The sequence below is a fragment of the Phycodurus eques genome, chromosome 1 (assembly GCF_024500275.1).
Source record: "Phycodurus eques isolate BA_2022a chromosome 1, UOR_Pequ_1.1, whole genome shotgun sequence".
Lineage (NCBI taxonomy): Eukaryota > Metazoa > Chordata > Actinopteri > Syngnathiformes > Syngnathidae > Phycodurus > Phycodurus eques.
Window position 1 is genome coordinate 51,112,898 of NC_084525.1, and position 24,631 is coordinate 51,137,528.

The 24,631-nt window shown below is 42.4% G+C and overlaps 1 protein-coding gene across 1 annotated transcript in view; it reads left to right on the forward strand.

Annotated features, from left to right (window-relative positions):
• The window catches only part of grm7 (glutamate metabotropic receptor 7), a 116,271-nt gene extending 100,923 nt beyond the window's left edge, over positions 1-15,348 (forward strand). The window contains exons 9-10 of the mRNA XM_061698372.1: positions 6,851-7,103; positions 15,260-15,348. Of these exons, the coding sequence (XP_061554356.1) occupies positions 6,851-7,103; positions 15,260-15,309 (303 nt within the window). The 3' untranslated portion in view covers positions 15,310-15,348. The remainder of the gene's footprint in view (positions 1-6,850; positions 7,104-15,259) is intronic.
• The last annotated feature ends 9,283 nt before the right edge of the window (positions 15,349-24,631 follow it).

A 24,631-nucleotide genomic window follows, 5' to 3' on the forward strand; every position in this document is an offset into this window, starting at 1 on the left:
ACAGCCACATTCCTCTGCAGCGTGATGATACGCTCCCACCCCCAGGCGCAGAGTCCTCCAACTGAAACTCCCATTAGAGACGGTCACGAAAGAAAAGAGAGAGCGAGAGGCTCGTGTCATGAAACTGTACATTCTTGGAAACATGTCGCAAAACCTCTCAGGTGCTTCATGTGCCCCACGTGACTTCAAGACAGTCACAGCTACTGAGTATCATTAGGAATAGGTATTCCTACTTCTGTAGTCAAAAAAAAAAAAACATGTTAATTGTTCTTTTGTTTTACTGGGGAACTATTGTGGCCACATTCTAGCTAATAATCCTATTTGTTGTACCGTTTCACCCCCCACCCCCCTTGCAGTCTGTAAAACCTTTCATGCAAAATGGAACTAACTGTCTGCCTTTTATTCTGAAAATAGGTTAACATCCCCCAAGATGACAAAACTCAAGAGGATGATGACACTATTTTACATTTAGCATTTAAACCAGCATATACAATATGATTACAATTTAAAAAAAAAAATTAAGCAAATGCTCGGGTCTGAATTTTAAAGTAATGAATTGCCTAAAGTTACTGGTAAGCTATATAGAGGGTAAAGCGGCATTTTGTGTTATTAAATTAGATACATTTATTGTAGTATGTACCTTAGTACCCTCCACTTCAAGAGCTTCATCCCCAAAAAAAGTAGGCATCAAAAAAGGATAATAATGTTCAGGGTTGATTGACAATTTTAGACAGTTATTAACAGATCAAATTAAGAGATTTTCCTATGGGCCAAATTTCAATCTGTTCTTTTAGGGCCTTGGTCACCAATCAGGGGAACAATTCTGGAGTGTTTTTTTCTTTTCCATTTTGCTCTCATGTCGCTTAAGAGTGTTTCTGGAGTAAAATATTAATTAGTGCGGGCCATTTTCTTCTTAAATGAATGTGGCCCATTGTTCTGTTGAAATAGCCTCCAGCCTTCAACACAGATGTGAAAATCTAAACTCAGCTTTAATGCGAGCAAAGTGAAATTTGAGCGGATAATCATGAAGCATACAGTGAAACGCTGCCATGCAAGCGTAACAACACGCAGCAGTCTAATCACTGACAAGACACTCATCTGGCTTAAAAGCAAGTTTGCACCCTCAAGTCACTGACAGTGGTGTCACATGTAATTAGCAATTCCGTACAAATGAAGGGAGAATGGAGCTTGAAAATAATAACGCTGTCCAATGAAGTTTTTTGACTGGACTTGTGATGTGTGTATGCTGAGAAAGTTGCTGCTTTCAGTGTTTGCCTTTATCACTCAGTCTTAAAAAAAAAAAAAAAATCGTTTATTATTGTTGCTGACATCTGATCTGAATTGAACTCCGGATAAACAAAATAAGACCCTGCTTTAGTTTAAAATTGACTTACTTAAAAATAGCATTCTATAATATTGTACTTTATAAAACCATAAATTAATGATATAATTATATGGAATGTAAATAAATATGTTTTTATTCAATTCAATGGACATTGTGCTGCTTTCTTCTGATGTCCAAACCTTGGCCACCTGGCGGCAGTATAATACATCCATCCATCCATTTTCTGAGCCGCTTCTCCTCACTAGGGTCGCGGGCGTGCTGGAGCCTATCCCAGCTATCATCGGGCAGGAGGCGGGGTACACCCTGAACTGGTTGCCAGCCAATTTGCACATACAAACAAAGACCCATTCGCACTCACATTCACACCTATGGGCAATTTAGAGTTGTCCATTAACCTACCATGCATGTTTTTGGGCTATGGGAGGAAACCGGAGTGCCTGGAGAAAACCCACGTAGGCACGGGGAGAACATGCAAACTCCACACAGGATTGAACCCCACTCCTCAGAACTGTGAGGGAGACGTTAGTCGTTCTTCATAGAGGATAAAGGATATATGCCTGTTAGTATTGTATTATATCTATACATGTGTTGCTCCACTGTTGCAATATCAGTTGTTTGAACTAGGCTTAGAGGCATAGCTATGTGCTTATTTTAAATACACAACTTGTAATTCTCTTTGTTTTATGTTTAGTTTGAAAATAAACTCCAACTGGAGTGGCATTAAACAGCTTGAAGCCTCTCTTTTGAAGAAATTATTCACTATCTGTGGTTTCCAATGTTTTCCCTCATCCTGCAGCAATGTAAATTTTATAAGCTCTCACCTTGAAAGGATGAACACATTTTCCCCCAAAATAATTTTGCATTACACATTTCTATTCACAGTAACCCTGAACTCTTCAGAGTTATCCTGCAAATGTTTTTCTTCAACATGTTAAAAAAAACAACAACAACCTTAAAACTTCACACCTCTTGTTTTCCATTAGTGGTTCCAGGACCTTGCTTAAAAGTTCAGGACACAAGCTCCAATCATCCCTCAGTAACAAAATATAAATTATTTCCCAAGTCAAAGAAATTGATTAATAGTATTTATCTCCTCTAAAATGATGATTACAACAAGTTAATGCTATATCTTAACCCCTTTATGAAAAGAAGTGCATCCTCTACCATGTGTGTTTCTCTCTGGAAGTCCCCAAAATTCAGACCTTCATTGACGAGCCAGAGCGGATTCAGGCTTTGCAGCACATAGTCAGAAAGAGTTATTCATGGCACGAGCCAGGCTAGAAAGTAGGCCAGCCCCAACAACAAAAGACATGCAGGTAGTTGAGAGGAAACCGAAATCCCCCGGATTCACTATTGAAGGCGTTGTGCGGCTGGGCAGAGACCATCCTGATTGTCATTTACTGAATCAAGTCCTCATCACTGTGTGCATCCACGCTACTCAACCATAGCCTACTAAATTGCCTTTGCACTAAATGTATCCCTGGTGGCTATAATTATGAGAATTACCCTCAACGGCTTTTTATCTAAAAAGTCGTTTGTTGTGGCTGGAATTTGCGTTTGGGCTTGTCAATGAGATGTAACGTTCGAAAAGCGGTCGCTTGATTCCTGATGAGAGCGTTAATAAATCATTACCGCGGCTATAAATAGAGAGTTGCCGAGCAGCTGTGAAAATGACTTCATGTATTTATTTATGTTAAAGCAACAGGAATTAATTATGGATGTTTTGTGACATTTAAGGGGTGGGTGAGAGGGCGATCAAATTGGGTCAAGCTCAAACTAAGGCGCAATGGTGGTGATTAGAGCCACAAAGAGAATTGCACGACCGTGTTGTTTTATGCATGCGTGTCTGCCGTATGAGAGGGCACGACAGCCTGCATTGCTACACTTTCTCCTTTAGTGTTTTCCTTGGTTGTGATGAATGTGAGCGAACACCTAATGCTTGCCAGCAAACTGCCGCACGGTCAATAAATCAGCCGTAAAAGGGTCATTGTTGCGACGTCGGCGGTATCAAAATCTCATTAAAAGCTTCTTCCAGTCATGTTGCACTGCACATGAAATTGTGTAGTGTTGCTATGGATACTAGCTACAACTAAACATAGAAACACAAGGTGGGGAATGTCCTTACGCCATGCGCATGCAGTGGTTTTATTGGTCGCCCTAATATTTCATAAGAAACTCTCATAAAAATTACACATTGGTACAGCTCTGTAGAACAGCATGCACACAGATCATTGAGATACTCATGTGGTTGCTAATGCGTGGTGTGCAGGCTGAGATGCCTTCCCCTACAGAGAAGCACGAAGGGATGAAGAGTGTCTGCGTGTGTGTTGTGTGTATTGGCGGCATGATGATCTCGAATCTGAATTATTGGTGAAGATCAGAAAACAAAAGCAAAGGCGGCTATGTAAATGGGCTGTCGTCCTGTTAAAGAAATTACCATTAGTCATGCTGTTTACAAAAAAAAATTGTATGCAAATAATAGCATTGCTTCATTTCCTTCCGTCAGTGATTCCGTCTCGCCGCCCTGCAGATCCGCGGTGGTAGTTAATGTGTTTACAGTGCCATCCGCCTACCAGCGGCAGACTGAATGTCAGCACAAGTGGCGTATGATGCTTTTAAAATGCCGTAGATTAGTCGCAGTGCTTCCCGACCAGGGTGCTGTGAGAGATCATAAAATTATTGTTTATTGATTACAACTATGTCTTTGTTCACCTATGTATGCCAGTGACGTATACTGGTGCCTTGGGGTGCGTGTTTATTTCATTTCGTGACCACATTCGCATCTCAACTCATCCATCCTCATTGAAATCAATGGAAAAGTCATTAATCGGTTCTGGAACCTGCGATTGGCTGGCAACCAGTTCAGGGTGTACCCCGCCTCCTGCCCGATGACAGCTGGGATAGGCTCCAGCACGTCCGCGACCCTAGTGAGGAGAAGCGGCTCAGAAAATGGATGGATGGACGGTTCTGGAACCCCACCGACACCCCCCCCCCCCCCCCCAAAAAAATAAATAAAGTGTTAATATTAAATGTAAATTAAACATTTTGTACATCATGATTAATTTATTCTGACTCCTTGTGGTGTGTGTGACTTGGCCACTGGGGGCAGTACAATAGAGTCATGAAGACAAACGAAAAAGACTTTCACAACTGCTGTAAGTGATTCAGTAAACTGCAGTAATGTTTGTCGCTTTTTGCAACAGAGACAGAAGATTGTCATATTGTCTGTCTACATGTGTCAATGCACATTCAAATAGCTGTTGCTAAAGGGCTATGACACCGCAACCATCGATGCTATTTGTTAGCCCGTCTATGGCATTTTGCATTGTGTGTTAGGCTGTAAACCAGCAAAAAGCAAAGTTGTGGGGTGGTTTTTAAATAAAGTGTGTAATTCTGTTTTTTGTTTAGTTTGACAGTAAATAATACAGCACTCGTATTCAAAGGAAAAAAAATCCTCTGACGAACGACGACGTAAATTGGGTCACTCGTATCTCAAGGCACCGGTGGAAAGTGAAAGGCAGGGCAACTAAAAGCTTTTCAATTACACAACAAAAGGTGTAATAAACCTGCTGCTATTCATACAACAGGATCTGTCATAGCTTTGTGTTCAATTGAACTGGCCCACATTTCACTTCACACTAAGTCAATTTGTGGATGAATTTTTTTTTTTTTTTTTTTTTTTGGGTGATGTGCTGGGCAATGTTTGTTGGTCTCTTGCCTCAATAAAGTTTGGGAAACACTCGATTAGCGATGTGCTCCTGAAACAACAGTGTTCCCTCCTGTAGTGATTCTCTTGAAGACCCTCAAAAAACATATAATAGACAGTTAAACAAATCCATGATGTGGCTTACGTAAGAGCACAATTGCAAGTGGAGAATGTGAAAGGTGTTATGTAAGTGAGGCGGCACGTCACGGAGGAATGTAAGCGCGCGCCTCACATCAGTGGCCATCTCCTGAATGATCTTAACACGTATCGCGCTGAAAGCTTTTCACAGGCGGCTGCGGAAGACAAATGAACACAGTCAAAAATGCAGAGAGCGTTGCCAAGCCATTCAATGCAGTCGTGGTCGCACGCAGTGGAATGTGGTAGCTCAGACGCGTTACGTCGATACGGTGGAGGCTCCAGAGGCCACACGTGCAGGGAAACTTGAGGTGGAAGGACTTGGCCCGGGTCTATCAATCTCGTCAGAAGTGGGAGTGTCGGGCGTGCAGGTGGGAAGAAGACTGTATATATGAAATCATGTGACTCTTCAACAGTTGACATTTATGTCCTTGGACCGCCTTTGTCTCAGGTTTGCAGCCGCAGGTAGAATTGGATGAGGGTGCACAGTGATTAATTGCTTTTCTTCCACGCAGACAGTAGCGGCAAAAGGCAAACCACCGACACATCTTATATCACGGTCTGATTATCAACATATGACTTCATTTGACAATTACAGCCACACCATTAGGTACCCCTGAGCTGCATAAAACTTTACAAAGATAAAGCTTTTAATTTATCAGTGTGTTAATTGTTGTGGTCGTAGTGGTGTACAAACGCTCTGCTTTATACTTTGGTTACCTTGAGCTACAGCAATGATTTGATGCAGTGCACTTCTGTGCCACTACCAATTGAAACCACAATATGTGACTATTTCTCAGTGTCAATCCAAATTGAGCATGATTAGGTGTCTCATGTTGTGGCTAGTGAGTGTACTATGTACTGTATGTACTCTGGAACTCTCCCCCCCCCTACATATAAAATAGTCAGACTCCATCAGATTATTAAAATCCCAACTCAAAACTCACCTGTTCAAACTGGCATATTCCGTTTCGCTAGTCACTCAGCATGTTTTTATGTTAATCTTCTGTTTTATTCGATTTTTTTAAATCTTTTATGCTTTTATCCTCTGTAAGGTGACCTTGGGTGTCTTTAAAGGCACTTACAAATAAAATGTACAATTTTGTATTATTATAATGATACGGGTTGCATGACTGGTTTCACAAAAGATAGATTTCAAACTACAAACTACGAGTTTTCGCCTTCACTGTGGGCCAGGCGATCAACCAACATGTCTACAAAGAGATCCTGCCATGTTTGCTTCATTCAGTGCTCGAGAAGAGGTGAGACTTGTGGCAGGACAACCCACGGCTTCTTCACCATGACCGTGCGCCTGCTCACAACGCCGTAAACATCTGACAGTTCACCCGACCTGGCTCCGTGAGAACATTTTCCTCTTTCCCAAGATCAAGGGTGTCATCGAGGGGACACGTTTTGAAGACATGGATGACATCTAGGTTATTGTCCTCAGTGCCTTGTGTCTTAGATTTTCTTTGATTCTTAGTATTTTTTTCCCTTGTGTTTTTTTTTCTAGCCATCGTTGAACTTCTTTTGCATCATCAAGCCCAAAACAAAAGTTCGAATCACACCCAAAAAGAAGCAATTCAGCCCCATTACCTACTAGTGGTCCTCACTTAAACTTTTTTTTTTCTTCTTTTTCTTTGCCCATGTGTGCTTCCTTCTAGCTCTACATCCAGACGACAACGCTGACCATCTCCATGAACCTCAGTGCCTCAGTAGCACTGGGCATGCTCTACATGCCCAAGGTGTACATCATTATCTTCCACCCTGAGCTCAACGTACAGAAGAGGAAACGTAGCTTCAAGGCGGTAGTCACGGCCGCTACCATGTCGTCACGGTTGTCACAGAAGCCTAGTGAGAGACCCAATGGAGAAGCCAAGACTGAGCTGTGTGAGAACCCCGCTGCTGACCCTATGAGTGAGTAAACCTTATATCATGTCAACGAATCACAAAGCTATACAGTATATGGTGGAAGCATTCATACATGAGCTAAACGCTGCGATAAACCTGACAGGTATATCTTCCTTTCACTGACAAAGCTTATATTGTTGAACTTCGAGGAAATGTCATACCATCTACATTTATATCTGTGCTGTTGAGGTTTTTAAATGGTTTCCCCTAGAGGGTAAAGTGATATGTCTTTCTGCTACTTCCCCTATCTTTCTGAGACTTCCTTTCTTGCACTTGGAAATCCCATTTGGCCAATTTAATTGGTTGTGTGCCCGGGTAAAAAGTATGTTTTATGCCTATAGAACAGGGAATCAGTTATCTCCAAGACCTTTAACCCGACTGTGCTGGAGGAAGAGGCAGGACGGAGAGATTTGAAGAAGAATAAGGGTTCTATCAAGGGAGTGGAAGGGGATAATCTGTCTACAGAGCAGAGAAATGTTACTCAGACCTCCAAGCTCTGACTCAACATTATCAGAATGATTATTTAGGTTCGGGTATTAGTGTGTGGGTGTGTGTGGTCGAAATACACTATTGGGACACATTTAATGAATTAACTTCTTAATTACCAATTATTTAACCTTCTTAGACACATTGGATGATTGGTTTTATTGTATTGAATGTTGTGGGAAATTGGAGGAAAGCCCTTTTCAGTTCCAGCATGATTGTGGCCAAAGTGCACCAGAGGTGGGGGGAGTCGAGTCACATGACTTGACTCAAGTTGGACTCGAGTTGCAATTTTAGGACATACGACTTGCTTGGCAAAAACTTATGAATTACTCCATTTGACTTTGACTTAGCATTCATGAGATGCGACTTGACTTTGACTTGAACTCCATGACTTGACAAATCATACTGTTTAAATTTGGAAATCTGAATTTTCAATATAGTGTGCCTTTTGTTTTATTATTTTATGTGTCGTGCACACCGTAAACTTGGCAACCCTGTCACCAATATGCTATGAGACTAAAGATGAGGCCACCTCACTGTGCAAGTATCACAGCTGGAGCTCGAAAGATGATTACTTTTGGATTCAAGGATTTGCTTTTTGATGAAGTCAGGGGTAAAGACAATAACAACATGCAAGGTTTTGCAACTCAAAAGATAAGAGACACAGCATCCATGACGTCTCCCGTCATCTGTCAGACGCAGGTAAGTTAGGTAGGTTAGCTTCACAGTTTAGCTCATTGATAGCTTGTCAAACATTAACTAAATGTCAAGTCAGTTATGCATTTAAATGAGAAGACAAAGTGATAAACAATACAGAGACTGGGATCTGGAAACTATACCATTAAAAAAATGTTGGCTTATGTTTTAGTGTAGACATGTATGCATAGACTTCACCTTAAGTGGGTTTTCTCATTTTGCTGCACATCCACCATATTTGATGTGGCAGGTCCACCTGTAAACTAAGGCAAGTAAATGGGACAATATGCAGTTTTAAAACTGCTAGCAATATTTGAATGGAGCCTCATTTGTGTTATGATCAGTGATTAATTTATTTTTTTGTTAGCACACCAATAATTTGTGACTGAGCCAGATTGTATGACTTGACTTACAACTTTCTTAAACCACGTAATGACTTGATTTTCTTGAAATTCCCCCACTGTAACTTGGGACTATTTTGAACCTGAAAGTTATGACTCGAGACAAGCACTTATGTGACTTACAGTAGTCCCACCTCTGGAGTGCACAAAGTGGCCAAACCGGTGCCTGGATGTGTTTGATGTGGGAAAACATTTGCAAACACCTTCGCGATGAACTACAACCGAGATTGTGAGCCAGGCTCTCCGATCATTGATCTTACAAGTTGTCACTGTCGGGGAGAAACCTTGCATGTCCAAATACGGTCAATTTAATATTTTTTTGCACAAATTGATACTATTGGTCTGTCCCCACGGCATCTGTTATTTGAAGGAATTATTGACCACTGTCAAATGTTTCCTTCAAAGTAGTAATTTGAGACATGGAAGTGGAACCAGTTATAACTGGTGAGGGAGGGAACGGAGGTAGTCCATATTTCCTTTATTTACAGTTCCTGTCTGGTTAAAAGTGTAAACTTTTAACAGCTACAACAAGCATTTTTTTCCATCAAATCCCCTCTTAATAATAGTAACATAAATTGAATGGTTGTTTCCTTAAATATTCAGTTGCCTCTATGTTCGTCATTTAATGATACAGTATATAGTATACTAAAAAATCTAATGTGTGGGCACTTGTGGATATTGCCGCTTTGCATTTCCAAAGTCACTTCTTTTCAGGAAATTCAAAAAATGCCATCTTGTTTAAGTAACACCACATCATTGAAGAAGGCATTGCACCTTACGGGTATATTGCTGCCATATACTGTTGCACACCAACATCAACACAAAATCTCCCCATCATCATGTTCAATCGCTAATATAAAGGGCAAAAAATAAATAAAATGCTAATTGATTACGCTGTGATTGATTTGAATGGTACAGGCACGTCCCCGCCGCCAGCCTTGCCCATCAAAGTGTACCCCGACGAGAAAATGCATCACAAAATGCTAATGACTGTGGTTACGTCATCTTCCTAAACTCTTTTTCAAAGGTCTAAGAGCCATTACTAATGCAACTGAAAAAAACAATTCACTGACTAGACAGTGTACGAGACGCAAATTAATCTGGATGCAAATTTACCTTTGTGGCTGAGCACTTCCTACTGCAACGAAGCATTACAGCTACTATGTCGATTTTTGTACTAAACAGGGCAACCTATATGTATCTAACCTATTTTCATTGGTTTTTGTCCAGACTTTCAATCTTGAGGCGACATAATGCCGCAGAGTTCCCGGTGAGTGATTTCTTTTAAATAACAGACCACGTGGGGTCCGACCATTCGTATTGTTTTGTAAATAAAATATAAAATTGACCAACATTGACCCGACAGAGATGATATGTAGTAATATGATGAGATGATTAGACATTTATATGATTTTCACAGTCGTCATAGCCCAGGGAAACCATAACCACGATATGGCCTGCGACGAAAATGAGTTTGACTCCCCTGCAAATTGTCCATGGGTGTGAATGTGAGTGTGAATGGTTGTTTGTCTATATGTGCCCTGTGATTGACTGGCGGCCAGTCCAGGGTGTGACAAGCGGCGCAGGAAATGGCAGTCTTGGGAAAGTTAATTTTCTACGCGAACGTTAAGTCACTTTTCAATTTCACTGTGTCATTTGTGGAGGCAGCGGGAGTGCTGCTGTGAGTTGCATGCAAGTGGATCTTCACTTTTTTTTTTTCCCCCCTCCAGGCATCCATCACATTTTGATGATGCAACGGCTGTGCGACTGTTGGTGGCTGGGGTTGCCAAATAATAAGGCATTTAATTTGCCAACAAAGCCGGGTTTTCTCCTGGAAGTCGAAGGAAACCTGGCACTCTTGAATGAAAATCAACTGCCGTTCAGAAATTGTTCACGGATCGCAGAATGAGCTCGTTCACAATAACTTTCCTCAGGCACAATACACCACGTTCGGTTCACGTTCGCCCAAAATATGAACGAGTTCATTCACTTTAGTTCATTGAACACGGGGAAATGGATGGATTAAAAACAGATGTCCAAAAACTTGTGCTCATACAGTATAATTTACTGTACATCCATCATTTGAGGCATGTGAAAAGCATCCCTCATTGTTTGGAGCAAGATGAGTGACGGCTCATGCAAATCACACTCATCACATTGGCCAAGTGCCGCCTCTCCTGCAACGCTTCTAATCACACGCAGCGTTCACGGCACCCACAGGTGCACCAGCCCCTCAAAAAACCCTCTTTGAGTGATGTCTACACAATGACAGATATTCCCTGGAATGTCTCCAAACGCCCAACAGTTGTCATACTCATCTGTCATGGGCCGAATGAGCTCGTTCATGTGTGTGTGTTTTTCATGAACGTGTGCACGAATGCGGTCAGTCGGAGAGTTGATACATCAAGAGATAGAAATTGCACGTGCAGCCGATGAGACGATACATTCTCCGCAGGGGTGCTGGTGGGCCAAACCTCAGCATCTGTCACAGCAGAACATCAAAAGGCCCCTAGCGGGTCATTTGGTCTGCAGGATGCCATCCCACAAGTGCATCATGTCATCTGCTCTGTGAGCCTTTCACCCCCATGAATGTCTTCTCGCCTCATCTCTCCATCCTGCACCCTGTTCTCCCTATTGCCCTTTTTTTTCTTTTTTTTTTGCTGCAGTGGAAGTGACATTTATTAATGGAGAATTTATGTGCATGACCGCCCCGAAACCTGAACTGTGGCTCCGCCATCCCTGGAGACTGTCCGTCAATGCCTGTAACCATCAGAGCGCCAAATACCTCCCTTTCAGGGCCTGTCAGCCCTGGAGGAGATGACGCAGAGTGATTTATAGGATTATGAAGATGAGCAGTTCTGCAGATTTGCGCTGGTATTGATGTGGACTAATAGCTTCACAGAAAAAGCAAGATTTGTCCATTTTGAAATGGTCATCATTCACTGTCCTCAATTTACACAGTCCAATCACCATATAAATGAACCACAGCAAGTGTAATCCACTTTTTTTCCCCAGCCATGTGAGTTACAAGGTCATGCCAGCTTGTTACAGATATTTGTGGGAACTTTGGGAAGTAGGGGTTGAACCAATTAGTCAACTAGTCACATCGCTGTTTAAAGCTTGAAGTTGACGAACGTGTTTTGTGCATCTCGTCTTCCAATCAACTAATTTACAGACTTACATCTCACCCAGTTCATTAAAATACGTCTTTACGTAAAACTAGTCTCTGGCGCAGAAAACTTTGGGGACCGCTGTACTGTGCTGGAAAAAAAACAAACAAAAAAAACAATGACATCATCGATTATTCGACTTATTCGATTCATCTTTCATCACATTATAGTGATCTTATTGTTATCTTTAGTCGTTCAACCCCTAATGGAAAACTAACTCACTCCACAGGAACATGTTAATTTTCATGAAACCTGTCAGATTTTTGCATCTGAATCCGACAAGAACTAAAGTGGCTGCCTGGCAAAATGCATTAGGAGCTTTGAATCCTCAATTGTTGTAATACTGCATCTGTTACTGAGCCAGGCTACCATAACCCCGTAAAAGCTAAACAAACATCCCTGATGCTTTTCAGGTCATGTTTATTTTATCGATACTGGAAGAAGAAAAAAAAAAGAAAAGGAGATAACATATAGAACTCATAGGCATCCAGTCTGTAGAAGATTATAAATATTAAAAGCAGAAAATACAAATTGACATACACTTGCTCTCAGAAAGGCTGGCTGGTGTTCCTGCTTATAGTTACTAGCAAAAGTCTGTTGTACATGTGATGTTTTATTCATCATACTTGCAGCCCCAGACTACAAAATGCTGTAAAGGAATGGTACGACTTTAATTGCATAGCCCAGGGGATTGGGGTTGGTTACCATAGCAACATTAAAGCAGTAGAATGAGAATCTATCGGAATGTGTTTAATTAAGGCAGAATTAAGAAGGATGACAGACGTGAGCCTCGTTGACTGACTGAGTTTAGTGAAAAATCGAATCCCGCACGCCACCGCGGAACCTCCAAACTTAAATCCCTTCTATGTCGCAGAAGCCGTGACGAGTCGACGAGACCTCGGATGGAAGGACACACAAGCGCACGCTGTGGCGGCGAGGCGGGCGCTCCGCTACATTCGGCTACGTTTCCATGGCAATCCGCACGACGAGCACATTGCTTGCCCTAGCGTTTGTTCGGTGCCCACTCGTGGAGTGTTTGTTTTTTCATTGCTAGTTAACGTGAAAATAGAAAGTGAGGCTTTTACACTGGGGCATTGGGAGTGGAAATGATACACGGGCCCAGAGCGCATTACTTGTGATTGCTCACAGCTGGTTAGAAGAATGCACCATACAGTTTGATACCAAAGCAGAAGGCGCATATTTGCTTGCAAATTTGAAGGATGGTTTTGTTTGGGCACTTCAGAACTGCGACCTTCCTGTGTGGAGTTTGCATGCGTTTCCCCCCGTAGGGTTTGAACAACAAAGATGATTTTTTTTTTTGTCGACTTTAGTGTAATGTGATCAGTGTCAAGTCGAAGTCGATTTATCAATGACGGTCATTGATATTTTTTCAGCACAGTGCACTGGTTCCCAACGTTTTTTTTGCACCACGGGCTGGTTTCACATAAAGATATATTTGGACAGACAAAAATAGAAGCAAATAAGAAGAAACAATTAGAAATAAAACTCACCATTACAGTGAATGTAGTTGTTGCAGTTAGTGGGAGCCCTGTGTATGTCTTTCTATTCATGTAGCCAGCTGGTCTCATCTTGGCAGGGCTGCAACTAGCTAATATTTTCAGAATAAAGTTTTCTATTGATTAGCTCATCGATTATTTAAGTATTCGGATAAAAATTCATTTTGCTGTACATGTGAGATGCAGATATTCTTTTTGTCCTCTTGGGGTTCACCATCCTCACATTCTACTGTCGTATGTGTGACTTTGAGTGTGTATGGCTTTAAAAAGTGGGGCCTGGTATGGTGAGTGACGTGGGTGTCAGCGAATGAGAGTGCAGAGTTGCCTGGCTGTTAACTTGCTAACCCGTTAGCCAGTCTGCCTGTGACTTACTTGGCCCTAGTTGTCGGCAGCTCCTGAATGACTGTTCATATTATGTGTATGTTTTCTTTCCATCCATCCATCCATCCATCCATCCATCCATTTTCTGAGCCGCTTCTCCTCACTAGGGTCGTGGGCGTGCTGGAGCCTATCCCAGCTGTCATCGGGCAGGAGGCGGGGTACTCCCTGAACTGGTTGCCAGCCAATCGCAGGGCACATACAAACAACCAACCACTCACAGTCACACCTATGGGCAATTTAGAGTCTCCAATTAATGCATGTTTTTGGGATGTGGGAGGAAACCGGAGTGCCCGGAGAAAACCCACGCAGGCACGGGGAGAACATGCAAACTACACACAGGCGGGGCCGGGTATTGAACCAGGGTCCTCAGAACTGTGAGGCTGACGCTCTAACCAGTTGTCCTTTCCATTTGTTCAATATGGAAGTGAACCTGCGGGTGTTTCTATTTTTGACCACTTGCGGGGACATTAGAGTATGTTACCTTCACTGTTGGCAATTGTACACGTGCTGTTGTGGTATGTACACATTGTACCATAGCTTCTTTTTTAAGAGTGACAACTTTTTTCCACATGGAGTCGTATGTGCAATTCCAGTAACATTAGTCTGTGTGGGAAAATGAACGTGCTGTAAGACGGGCCATTCTTGGCTGGCTCCAAAAGACTGAGCATTTCTCTGATTTAACTTTCTCTTTCACTTGTGCTTTTACTATATTTGAAGATAGACTCGCAACCAGTTTGATTTTTGTAAATAGCATCGATACAGCTGTAAACATTGATGTCGTTACGATGCTGGTGTGTGTTGTATCAAACAATTTCTATCCTGAATAAAGTTCTTGTTAGTCTAGTTTTTGTCTGTGCATATTAGATATAACATTTTCGTGACGACGATGGATTTTCACTTGTTCCTCGCTGCCAGTCCCGATCGGGTACTGCTGGTATCAAGCTAGCACCGATCGGAAAAGCTGAAGCTAGTAAGGCTAACCGCTATTCTCATCCACCATGCTTATTTTCGTAATCTCGGACCCGCGTAAATGAACACTGTGTGGCCTTGTTGGCAGCACATTTTGCTGCTTCACAGAGCATTATGGTCTGGCGACAGAAACAGATGGGCAAGTGGAAAGTCTGCGGTAAATTGGCCGATTGGAAGACGAGATGCCAAAAACAAATGATTGCCGATTAGTCGACTTCAAGTGTTAAACGTCAATGCGGAGGAGTAAGGTCAACTCGGCAACTAATCTCTTCACTCCTTGGTTTCCTCCTGCATTCCAAAAACATGCATGTACGTTTACGAAAGACTCTAAATTTCCCTTAGGTGTGAATGTGAGTGTAAATCATTGTTTGTTTGTATATGGCCCGCGATTGGCTGGCGATCAGTTCAGAGTGTCCCCCCACCTCTCGCCCAAAGTCAGCTGGGATAGGCTCCTGCTGAGCCATGACCTAACATGATAGAAAATTGATGGATTTTGTTTTGACTTACACACCATCAATCTTCTTCTTCCTCTTCTTCTTTAGGTCAAGCCACCAAGAAGACGTACGTGAATTACAACAACCTCAGGATCTGATGAGCTGGAGGATGAACGCTGCTTGCCTGTCATTTGTGGGAAAAAAAGGGGGGGGGGGGGGGGAAAGGGAAGCTCCAGAGGAACAGGACAGGAGTGCAGGCATGCCAGCACGTCCTGCAGCACCCGTGCGTTCACCCAGGATGGCGGACCGCATCTCACCTCCATCCGGACTTGCCTAGCGGTGCTGTGGGCTGCTGCGACGGTTTCCTGTGTTGGTATTGAACCGGCAGACCCTAGCGCAGAACAAGCTGACCACTAAAAAGGGCCACGGTGAACAAAGGTATAAAGGACAGTGGATCTTCTTTCAAGATACTTTCTTTTACAATATCATTAAAGCCATATTCTCTTGGGGTTCCCATTATCTGATTTTTCTTCTGTATTGTTTTCAAGTGATTTTCTTCTGTGCCTCTATTGCTCCAAGTACATCAAATTACCTTGAACAGCGAGCTCTGCCACATACAGTATTTTGTTTTTCAGAAATCAACTTTAAAAAAAAAAATACAAATAAAAAAAATCAAACCCACATGATGATTATATTTGAGTGATGGGCATTGTACGTATATTTTTTTGTAAATATTTGAGAGTATTTTCATGTTTGGAGTACTAAAATAGATAAGCAGTCTGTGTTCAGTGGCATTTGGATGGTAATGACAAGCACCACAAAGTGTTGACTTTGCATGTGCCAATGTATGTCTGTTCTATTTGATGTAAGCAAAAAAAATAATAAAAATAAGAAATAAAAGATAACAATAATGAGCTTCGGCACTCTCCTGCGCTTTGTTTTCTCGTATCAGAAATCATTAAAACGACAGAATATGGCTTTAATCTGTTGCTGGATTGACCCCTCTTGTATGTGAAAGCATGTTTGTTTTTGTAGCCTTTCCTTGTGCTCCCTCGCAACTGTGTGACAAGCAATCACAGCGGCCGTGCAAGTATGTTGTGATGTCTGTCAATTTATGAAGATGTAATAAATGAGTTTGTTATCTTTTCTACAACAAAAGTGCCACGGCATATCCCAGTTCTTGTGTGTGGGTTTCCAGTAAGACGGTCAGACTGATGTATGAAAAAGTGTTACTAATCACCACAGCCTTTATGTAAACTGGTGCAAAATGTCACTGTCTCGTCCTCGCTCCAAACAGGACATGTTAGAAAGCCGAGGGAGCGGTGCTGTCATGCAGACGAGATGAGAGCCGGCGAAGGAAGGGAAAGTCTACTCTCATGCTCCTTTACTCCCCCCTTTGCTCTTTTCGTTCTCACCCCGTGTTCATCCCCCACTGCTGCGACTCCTCTTCAGTTCCAGCAGCCGTGTCAGATTGGTTTGTCCCTGCTGAAGTTCAACCTTTAGCAGCTAGGTTCCTCTCACTCTATTGCCTGCCTGAGAACATGTTTCTATTTCTAATATTGATTGATAGAAAAACATATAGAGAAAGTTCTAGCGCCTCCCTCTAGGCTTTTATTGGGGTTTTGATGTTATGTACAGGACTGGACAACAGTCTTGGGCAATTAGCAACCCTACCTTTAGCTCATCATTCTCCCGCTATATCATGGTTCTTCGTTTGTACCCCAACTACACTGTTTTCTTAAATGGGATCCTGTTTTCTGGATTTTTACAGTATACAGACTCGAAACACCGAGGCACTTTTTAGCAGTGTATTGGACAGGTGCTACTGTCAGCCACAGCTCACGCTCAGAGAGTCACAGACACTACAAGACACTACTAGACACTACAATACGTACCGCTACAGTATTTTCTATACATTTTATGTTGCATTTGTGTGTGTGTTCAAATACGTTCACAATGTCTTCAAAAAGCATTTTGGATATGTTTAAATGTGTTTACAGCATGTGGGAAGGGTAAAACGATTTTTTAAAAAGATTTCGTGGATTTTACAATATAGAAAGGAACATTGCATTTTTTTTGTGGAGGAGATGAGGGCAACGCGCCCCCAGAAATGTCGGCCCCACATATCGCTCATACCAGAAAACCGCTACTGCCCACAATAAACGAGGTTGACTTCATCCTAATATACGCAAGTAGCCAAGTGTGTCACATTCTTGAACAAATAAAAATCCCTCCCAAATTAGACGCCAGAGTGAAGGTACTGTCTGTTTTTCTTGTTGCTTCTGTTTCTATTTGTAAAGCATCTCTTCTCCCTCCTGTGGGACCAGATGGTCTTTACTTCTTTGTCATTTTGGCTAACTTGCAGCCAAGAAAAATCCCCCTTGCTGTATGCCCAATTAGGACAAGTGTCTCCCACACAAAATTAATTGCCTGTGTCAGTGTCTTTGCAACTAGTCAGTGGGGGATGAGTGCAATTTAGATTTACAGCGAAGCTTACTATCTCAGAGCGTTTTGGATGTTGTTAAAAGCAAATGGAGACACCATTTTTGAAATGCAGACTATGCTTGAAGAAGGCTTTTCCAGGAATGTTTAGATCTCCCAATAGCTACACCATTGTTTATTCCTGCTCCAAACTTTACTTCTACGTAACGGCCCACCTGCTCCTCTTCAGCAGGACGCTGCTTCCCGGGGAAATCGCTGCAGGGGGACAACAAAGATGGAAAACTAATCATGGCGGACTAAAAGCAGAGCTCATTCCATCAGCGGCAAGACTTATTGTAAATGGTCCAAACTTTCAGGACTGCCAGTGCAACCTGATTACTCATGGAACTCATTTGAAGTCTATTTCGTACACGGCACGGACTAAAAGCTGTCTAGACACTTATAAAGTTGTCATATATGATATAAGAACTCTGCACTCTGTGTGACCCAGTTCTGGAGAGAAGGTGATGTGGTGGTCAAGCAGTGCCGTTGTGGCCATTTGTTTGCACGGTGACAGAGTTGTGGAGAAGGAAAACACACATTTGAAAGTTGGTGCAAATTACACTTAACTAACACTTACTGGCAGAGAGATAGTCTTCAAGCTGTTGAGGTTTACTGAGAAACTAAACATAAAAACAAAGAGATTTACACGTGTATTTAAAAACACGCAAATGCAGTAACTTTGTCACAGAGTCTGCTAGCTTCATGTTAATACATAATGGGGAATGCAATAGACGGGCTAACAAATAATACAGTCTCTACAACTGTTATAAGGCATCAAGCTACAGATATTTGAACACAAACAGTAGAGAAATACATGTAGAAAGGTGATATAACAATACTCATGCATATATTCTTTATCCTTTGCAAAAAAACATTACTGCAGCTTACTGAGTCACTGTCGTTGTGAGTCTTCTTCGTATATTATGTTGCCCCCCTGTTGGCCAAGTCTCACACACCAGAAAGCCCTGCAACAAATTAATCATGACGCACATTTGTATTATTTAGTCAGCTGTATGTTATTCCTATACATTTGTATAAAGCACGATATTATTGCCATTTTTCTTGATAAAAATAATGGACATTTTTTTTTTTTTTTTTTTTTTAAATTACTACAATTACTACTACTACTACTACCACTACTACTACTACTACAACAACACGGTGGACGACTGGTTAGACGACTCACAGTTCTGAGGACCGTGGTTCAATCCCTGGCCCCGCCTGTGTGGAGTTTGCATGTTCTCCCCGTACCTGCGTGGGTTTTCTCCGGGCACTCCGGTTTCCTCCCACATCCCAAAAACATGCATGGTAGGTTAATTGACAACTCTAAATTGTCCGTAGGTGTGAATGGGAGCGTGGATGGTTGTTTGTTTGTATGTGCCCTGCGATTGGCTGGCAACCAGTTCAGGGTGTACCCCGCCTCCTGCCCGATGATAGCAGGATAGGGTCCAGCACGCCCGCGACCCTAGTGAGGGGAAGCGGCTCAGAAAATGGATGGATGGATGCTACTGACTCCAGCTGTGACACATGACTGAGATTGGTCAAATTTTAGCTCCACATATTTGCATCCATTTTCTGAGCCGCTTATCCTCCACAAGGGTTGCGGGAGTGCTGGAGCCAATCCCAGCTATCATCGGACAGGAGGTGGGGTACACCCTGAACCGGTTGCCAGCCAATCGCAGGGCGTCGGACAACCAGTTATCACCAACTACTGGCCTGGCGTGCATATTACAGCGCTGAGACAACTGGCTCAGGGTTTTCCAAGTTTTTTTATTTTTTTTGGGTAACTTTGTTAGAGCTCCGCCTTTGAGCAAGGCTTCCCTTATCTTGTCAGAACTCCTGATGTGCTCCTTCACAGACAATTTACTGATGCCAAGTCTTGATTAGCTCTGTTTCATGGCTCCTGGGCCCCGCGTTCTCCTATCTCTCCATAACTGTCCAATTACCCATCTCCAGCCAGAGTGAAACCTTATCTGCTTTCCATCAGTGGCCAGCTGGAGCCTGATATGTCTCAGAGTGTATAAAGACCCTTCTGTGATTCCCCCCCACTGTATCTTATGCTCTCCCTTTCACTTTCTCAACCAGGCCAAACTGTGAACACTGGAGCAAACCACAGTTGTAACCACATCCTCCCGAGGCCATCCCTGGACTACACGCTACACTTTACTGAGCGCTACACAGATTGAGGAAAAATGCAATCTGTGTAGCACTGACAAGCCATGATCTTTGACTTCCGTGGAAGTCATGAAATGGCGAGGCTTCTTTCTCTGACAGAGAAAGTGATTTTGCTAGTTGAACTTGGCTTGAGCTGACCAACCAATCAGAGGACGGAAAAATGCTGACATTATTTTGGGCCAGCTTGCTTGCCCCGTGAGAGAAATTTAAAATCTGATCGGTTGAAGAAACAATCACATTGCTTATACAGATTCTGAAGGCCCTGGGCAGATTAAATTGACATGCCATAGTGGCATAGTGGCTTAAATCTGATTGGACGAAAAAATCTAACATCCACATACTGTGGATACGGAAAGTATTCAGACCCCCTTACATTTTTTTATTTTTTTCCCTCATTAATGTACACCCAGCACCCCATATTGAGAGAAAAAAAAAACGGAATTGTTGAAATTTTTGCAGATTTATTAAAAAAGAAAAACTGAAATATCACACAGCCATAAGTATTCAGACCCTTTGCTGTGACACTCATATATTGAACTCGGGTGCTGTCCATTTCTTCTGATCATCCGTGAGATGGTTGTACACCTTCATTGGAGTCCAGCTGTGTTTGATTATACTGATTGGACTTGATTAGGAAAGCTGAAACCTGTCTATATAAGACCTTACAGTTCACAGTGCATGTCAGAGCAAATGAGAATCATGAGGTCAAAGGAACTGCCTGAAGAGCTCAGAGACAGAATTGTGGCAATGCACAGATCTGGCCAAGGTTACAAAAATATTTCTGGTGCTCTTAAGGTTCCTAAGAGCACAGTGGCCTCCATAATCCTGAAATGGATGACGTTTGGGACGATCAGAACCCTTCCTAGAGCTGGCCGTCTGGCCAAACTGAGCAATCGGGAGAGAAGAGCCTTGGTGAGAGAGGTAAAGAAGAACCCAAAGATCACTGTGGCTGAGCTCCAGAGATGCAATCGGGAGATGGGAGAAAGTTCTAGAAAGTCAACCATCACTGCAGCCCTCCACCAGTCGGCTTTATGGCACAGTGGCCCGACGGAAGCCTCTCCTCAGTGCAAGACACATGAAAGCCCGCATGGAGTTTGCTTAAAAAAAAAAAAAAAAAAAACACTTGAAGGACTCCAAGATGGTAAGAAATAAGATTCTCTGGTCTGATGAGACCAAGATAGAAATTGTTGACCTTAATTATAAGTGGCATGTGTGGAGAAAACCAGGCACTGTCATCACCTGTCCAATACAGTCCCAACAGTGAAGCATGGTGGTGGCAGCATCATGCTGTGGGTGTGTTTTTCAGCTGCAGGGACAGGGAGACTGGTTGTAATCAAAGGAAAGATGAATGCGGACAAGTACAGGGATATCCTGGTCGAAAACCTTCTCCAGAGTGCACAGAACCTTAGACTGGGCCGAAGGTTCACCTTCCAACAAGACAATGACCCAAAGCACACAGCTAAAATAACGAAGGAGTGGCTTCAGAACAACTCAGTGACTGTTGTTGAATGGCCCAGCCAGAGCCCTGACTTAAACCCCGCATCTCTGCAGAGACCTGAAGATGACTGTCCACCATTCACCATTCAACCTGACAGAACTGGAGAGGATCTGCAAGGAGGAATGGCAGAGGATCCCCAAATCCAGGTGTGAAAAACTTGTTGCATCATTTACAAAAAGACTGATGGCTGTATTAGCTCAAAAGGGTGCTTCTACTAAATATTGAGCAAAGGGTCTGAATACTTATGGTTGTGTGATATTTCAGTTTTTCTTTTTTAGTAAATCTGCAAAAATGTTATTAATTCCACGTTCTTCTGTCAATATGGGGTGCTGTGTGTACATTAATGAGGGGGGAAAATGAACTTAAATTATTTTAGCAAATGGCTGCAATATAACAAAGAGTGAACAATTTAAAGGGATCTGAATACTTTCTGTACCCACTGTATATGTACTGGTAGCAGCCAAGAGAAACGCTACAAAATGAAGAAAATACAGTAGACTGCTCGGAATAAATTAATACCATTTCATTGGACAAATATTAGAATTTAGTTTGTAAATGTAAGTGAGTGATTCTGATTGTGTTTAGTCTAGCAGAGAAGGCATTGCTCGCAGTGAAGCTCCACCACAGATCAAAATAGATTAGAGTTTTGATTCAACCAACACGTCTTCGGTTTCGCATCTTTGTAGTTGCGTTCGTTAAATGGGGAATATGCATTAAGAAAAAAACAAAACTCACATTTTTGTTAAAACTGTCATTATGACCTAACAGTAGTACATGATAAATATGAGTTTTGAAAAACAAAATCAGCTGGCTCTGGCCCCATGTTGTCCCTCTGATTTGATTTTTAAGAAGCCACTGTGCCCAAAGAAAAAAAAAACTATCAGAGACAGAAGGCGTGACTTAGGAAGGTACGGCCATCTTGACGCAGACCAGTCTACCAAATTAGCAAACACTCAAGCGAGACTTGTGCTTGCAAGAAAATCAAGATACACCAACTTTTGCGCTCTGGCGGACATTGCGCAGTCTACGAAAATAGAGCCCTTATTCTTGTAGTAACACTCCATGACGAATAAGCCATGCTACCAACGTAGTAGCCGTGGCTAACAATGGCTTGTTTACAGTGTTGATGATATCTTAGTATTGCTAGCGCTGCTATTTTCTTGTAGCTGGACACGTGACTATCACATTTATAATTACACGCCATTGAGAATCGCGCTTGTGCACGTAAATGTGGGCCGTGGTTTTGGTCGGAGACTCGCTATGCAACCTTTAAATCATGCTAGCATTTTTAGCTAACCCCCGTTTGTTCTGAGCAGCAAATTTTCTTGTTTATATTCTTCCAGCCAATAAGAGAAGAGAGCAAGGTTTGATGTGCCTTTTTGTATGCTTGGATTGTTTTATTTATTTTTTAACCAGGTGAACATGAATCGAACAAAAGGGGGGCACGGACATTGTTTACAAGGCCATCAAAGGACTACTTTGAATGGAGCATTTATATTGAATATTTGTTGAAGACTTGGTTGAAAATTGTGACTGAAAGAATTACTTCTCCTTTTACCTCAGCTACTGTAAGCTAATATATGTATGGAATACCCAGTCCACTGTGTTATGGTCTACCTCAGAAGCTTTCTCAGCCAGAATTGAAAGCTTCTTTTTACCTTTTAACTCGTTCTGGTGCTTGACGAAGGCCTTATCTCAGGCCACACTTATCTGTGTGTGTGTGTGTGTGTGTGTGTGTTATTGTATTTTTAATCAGAGGAAGAGAGCTGGCATCATTCTCATCACATTATTGTCTGCTGGTATTTATTTATATATTCTGTCTTCATCTCTCGCACCCATTTTGCTCCTGGGGGGCTAAGTTAAGGGTGTGTGTTTGTATGTGTGTGTGGGGGGGAGGAGGGGTGTTGAGAGAATCCATCTGAAATGTGCTCATTTGACAGTCGTTAGAGATATGGATCGTGACAGTCGACAATTAGCTCAGTCACCTCCTTTAGCTTCACTCGTCTTCGGCTGGGGGATTTAGTGCGGCCTGTCGCTGCCTTAATGAGCATTAAACCTCTCGCCAACACACACCCAAACTTGGCCAATTTCATTGACTGCCGCGTTATTGATATGGATGAGTCAGATGATATTGTTGATATTGTTTTTCAGCCGAGCTAATGAGCAACTTTAATTCCACTCACTACTGACTTCTCTTGTCAATGTGTGCACCTGCTCCAAATCAGTGACAGAGGTGGCAAAAGTACTCACCAGGGGCGGATTTAGGAGGGGGCTGAAAACTGGCCACCCCATTGGCCACCGCTGTCGCATTATTTTCTTGCCCACAATTACATTTCCCAAGAGCTGAAAAACACCTAGGAAGTATTTCACCTGTGCAGGTTGCGATTTTAAGTTTTCAATCTTTGTACCCAGTACGCCTACGGAATCAGTGGCTGGTTCTGATATGTGCGATATATGCGGCTGCACATGCCGGCATTTCTGGGGCAGCGGCAACACGCACGCAAAAAATAAAAAATAATAATAATCCAATGTGAAATGGTTTTCTATTAACATCATGACATGTAAATCATTGGCATTTGTATGGGGAATTGGTGCCCCGTTGTGGGGCCTCTGAAGAAGAGATGTTGGAAGAGATGATGGGTGTTGGGGGTCATTTTTGGGAAATGATGGGAAATGTAGTTATTTATTGTGCCCCCCTAACACTGTGTAACACTGTGGTCCCCCATGAATGGATTTTGATGCACCACCATAGTTGTTATGGGACTGTACTTGTCTGTCAAAATCTATCACCGCCATTCTGGCCACCCCACTGGAATCGGTCTAGACCCGCCACTGCAAGAAGAGATGGTAAACTCGACAGCAAGCCCCTGGTTCCAGTGGACGTCCAGATAACTCTGACACACTCACCTAGTTTATCCTGTTTTCTGCTTATATTTCTGCTTGTATTAGTCATTACTGTATGCTATCTGTATGCAAATTAGAATGTAGATATTGTATTATCCTGCGGTTGAATCGCAACCAGACTAGGGTGTACCCCACCTGCCGCCCAAATTCAGCTGGGATAGGATGAGAATAGAAGATGTATGTATAGAAAATGGAAAGATGGAGATTATTTTATCATGGACGCAATGTATTCATATAATAGCAACTTCTGAGTTTATCTGAAGAGTCAAGACGAGCAAATCCCTGAACTTAAATGAGTTTGTGAATCTCTTGTCTACCAACCACGATAAATCGCTTAATGTAGCTTTTGTAAGAACCTGTAACATGTCAAGTATGCAGCAGGAGTTCAATATACAGTATTATAATTTCAATGTGTGTCA